General features: G+C 38.0%; 1 protein-coding gene across 1 annotated transcript; it reads right to left on the bottom strand.

Annotated features, from left to right (window-relative positions):
- Positions 1 to 1334: 1334 nt before the first annotated feature.
- LOC106421188 (60S ribosomal protein L9-1) lies at positions 1335 to 2801 on the bottom strand. The gene is made up of 3 exons (XM_013862035.3): positions 2302 to 2801; positions 2108 to 2230; positions 1335 to 1592 (listed from the first exon to the last, which is right to left on the bottom strand). Exons 1-3 carry the CDS (start codon positions 2674 to 2676, stop codon positions 1506 to 1508), a joined length of 585 nt encoding a protein of 194 aa, XP_013717489.2. The 5' UTR covers positions 2677 to 2801; the 3' UTR covers positions 1335 to 1505.
- Between the last annotated feature and the right edge of the window lie 250 nt (positions 2802 to 3051).

Below are 3051 nucleotides of genomic sequence, written 5' to 3'. Positions count from 1 at the left end.
AAGAGAAGACATTAGTTACAATTAAACATGAAAAAAAGATGACATTAGTCACAAGTTAGACATTACTAACCTTGTCATATAAATGTTTCTATGCTACACTTTCAACAAATGATAACGGCAATTGTCATAAGACAACCATCTAATTTATGGCTTATCTCAACTGACCTTCAGTCAACTTTGCCTTCTTAAGTTTCCCTTCATCATCATTGTTTGGCTGCTTATCTTCTTGTCCAGCCGACAAAGCAAAATGGCTCTTACATTTCTGAAGATGGCTCTTCAGATTTGAGGTTCATGAGTTTGTGAGACATGAAAATGTGGTCTGACAGTAGTTGCATACACACTTGTCTCGATCTTCTTTAGTCCTTGTGTAATGTTTCCAAACTTCGGACCTTGTAGGGAGAATATGCTTCACTTTGCTTATTGTTCCACTAGCTGTTTGTGTTTCTTTCCTCTTGCCGGTATTACTATCTGGTGTTTTTGAATGTTTCCTACATCATTTTTGTTTTGGGTTTCTCGGTCAAAAGATGATGTTGAGTCCATTTACAAAAAGAAAGAAAGTAAAACACCAAAATCAATTTGAGTAGACATGTAAACCGCAAACAAGAAAGCAATAAAGCAAACACAAAAACATATGTTCTATAAAGATTACGAACCAAAATAATAATCGATTTTGACTCAATTCAACAAGGAACTAATGAAGAAGAAGAAGAACAAGAATCGAAGAAAAAGAGAGACAATAACTCCGATTAGATTCTCGAATAATCAGATGAAGAAGATGGAGAAGCTAGGTGATTTATAGTAGCCAGTTTGAGTTTGTTAATTATGATGTCGAGAGATGTCTTTTTGGGAACTAGGGTTCATTAGCTCACGAGTTTAAGAAACAAAGAGGCTATTTGTAAAATGTGTGTAAATGAATGTATGTATATATGAGACAAGATTAATTATAGATGCTCGGTATTTTCAATTTACTTGTTTGGATTTCGGTTTGCAACCGACCCGACCCATAGCCAAAATGTTTGGGCTACAAAATCGAATCGAATTTTTGCTTGGGTCCGTTACCAGTCCAGTACCGTTAGTTCGGGTTACACTATGCACTTCGGGTCCAGTACAAAACGCCCAGGCCTAGTTCAAGGTAATATCAGAGTAATATAAAGGGTAATAGTATAAGATTTTTTCCGTTGAATGAAATGTTTGTCTTAGTTAAGTGTCTACTATAGGTCGATACGGTACTATAGGCAAACCTAGAATGTATAGTGTTGTTCGAAATTTCTTGTAAGATCTACGAACGTGTACAATATAGGTTGAAGTTAATCAAAAAAATTAAGACGATTCAGAAGAGTAAAATGGGTAAAAAGACTAGAAAATTGTGTCTCCAAAACTTATGCAAAAGTAAATAAAAATCTCGAACAAAAAGACAACAAGGGATAAGCCGAGTTTTGCAACACCGGTGACTTTGGTCTGTGATAAACAAACTAAACATTCAAAAGATGACGAGAAATGAATGTCTATTCCTCTTCAACAATCTTGCTCTTCTCGCTAACATAGATACCGTCGAGGAACTTCCTGATATCCTTCTTCTTCACGTGACATTTCTGCACATTACATACAAACACGTTGTGATTATCTTCTTACACTTGTGTCTAGAATCAATCAGTGTATTAATGAAAAATGGTTTCACTATATATCTGCAAATCCCAAGTTCAAACACCCACCTAAATACACATGTATTATCAGAAGTTCCGTCTAAATGCGAAGGGAACAAACAAACAATATGAATACTAGTCCAAATTACTATTGTTGTCACTACTGTGGTAATCTATGGCAAAACTGTGAAACCAAATTCAAAAATCAACAAAGAAAACTTATAAACAAAAAAGTAAGCACAATATGCAAACTCGGCCAAGTCAGCTCTAAGTTTTTTGCCTACGTGATAATGTAAATGCGTATGAGAAACTCAGATGAATCCCCATACAGTTGAGCAGAAAATGAATCAACGCAACTCTTACGAAACTAAAAGATATACTGAATTTCATCAATCAATCAAAACAGAAAACAATCTTAACTATAATCACACATGAATTTGAACTGGTGTCGGCAGAGAGTATACCTGGTTGATAAGGGCGCATGACCTTGAGACAAGCTCGATGTCATTTCCGTCAAGAACAATCTCATCCTTAACTTTTTCAGACCGAACAATGGTTACACCATCCAACATCTCTACCTTCCGAACCTATATGTTCCAATGAATACATTTCTAAGTAGGAAAAAAATAAAATCATCAAAAGCAAATAAGACACAAACCTTCTTCTCGCCAAGGAAGTTACGGATCTCAATGGACTTGCTGTCACCGCCGATGGAAGCGTTGATGGGAAAATGAGCATAGACAAACCTCATCTTGTACCTGAAACCTCTGGTGACACCGGTGATGAGGTTATCGACGTGGCTAAGAGCGGTTCTGATGGATGCACTTGATTTGCGAGATCCGAACCACGAGTCGATCTTGAGCTTCCTCTTCCCAGTCTCGGCGTCCTTGATGAGCTGGAAATCGAGGTTGAGATGCTTGAAGTCGCGAACGAGCTTGCCGCGGGGTCCTTCGACTTCGATCACCTTGGCGTGAACCTTGATGCTGACGCTCTCGGGGATGTCCATCGTCTCGGAAGAAAGGATCGTCTTCATTTTCTCCTCGCTCTCTCTCTCTCTCTCACGCTCTGTTTTTAGGTTAGGCTCAGGGAGGAAGGTTTCTGAAGTTGCGGCCGCGTTTTTAAAGGAGGGAACAAAGAAGCCCTAGAATGTATGAATGAAACCCTAGGAGGGCTTCCGCTTGTGTTACGAACCCATGAGAGTATGTGTTTAATGGGCCGGCCCGAATTGCTGTTCCATTTTCCCCAGTCCTAATGTATTTTTTGATTTCTTTGATTGACACCATTGCATTGCACGTGAATCCGCTCCTGCTTAAACACTCTTTTTAGAAAGAAAAAAAATGATGTCTAAATCAAATCAGTAATTGAAATAGGTACCCAAAAATATAATTATGTATCTAAACGCTATTAG

This window comes from Brassica napus, chromosome A9 (genome assembly GCF_020379485.1).
Source record: "Brassica napus cultivar Da-Ae chromosome A9, Da-Ae, whole genome shotgun sequence".
In the NCBI taxonomy this organism is placed as follows: Eukaryota; Viridiplantae; Streptophyta; class Magnoliopsida; order Brassicales; family Brassicaceae; genus Brassica; species Brassica napus.
The sequence above is the reverse complement of the archived record's forward strand: the minus strand, read 5'-3'. Positions and strand labels throughout refer to the sequence as shown.

Bases quoted from the DNA above. Each gene is read 5' to 3' on its own strand.
- LOC106421188 (XM_013862035.3), bottom strand. From the start codon at position 2,676: ATGAAGACGATCCTTTCTTCCGAGACGATGGACATCCCCGAGAGCGTC. The intron at 2,231-2,301 runs GTTTGTGTCTTA...TGGAACATATAG, and splicing joins ACTTCCTTGGCGAGAAGAAG to GTTCGGAAGGTAGAGATGTT. The intron at 1,593-2,107 runs GTATACTCTCTG...TGTAATGTGCAG, and splicing joins CATGCGCCCTTATCAACCAG to AAATGTCACGTGAAGAAGAA.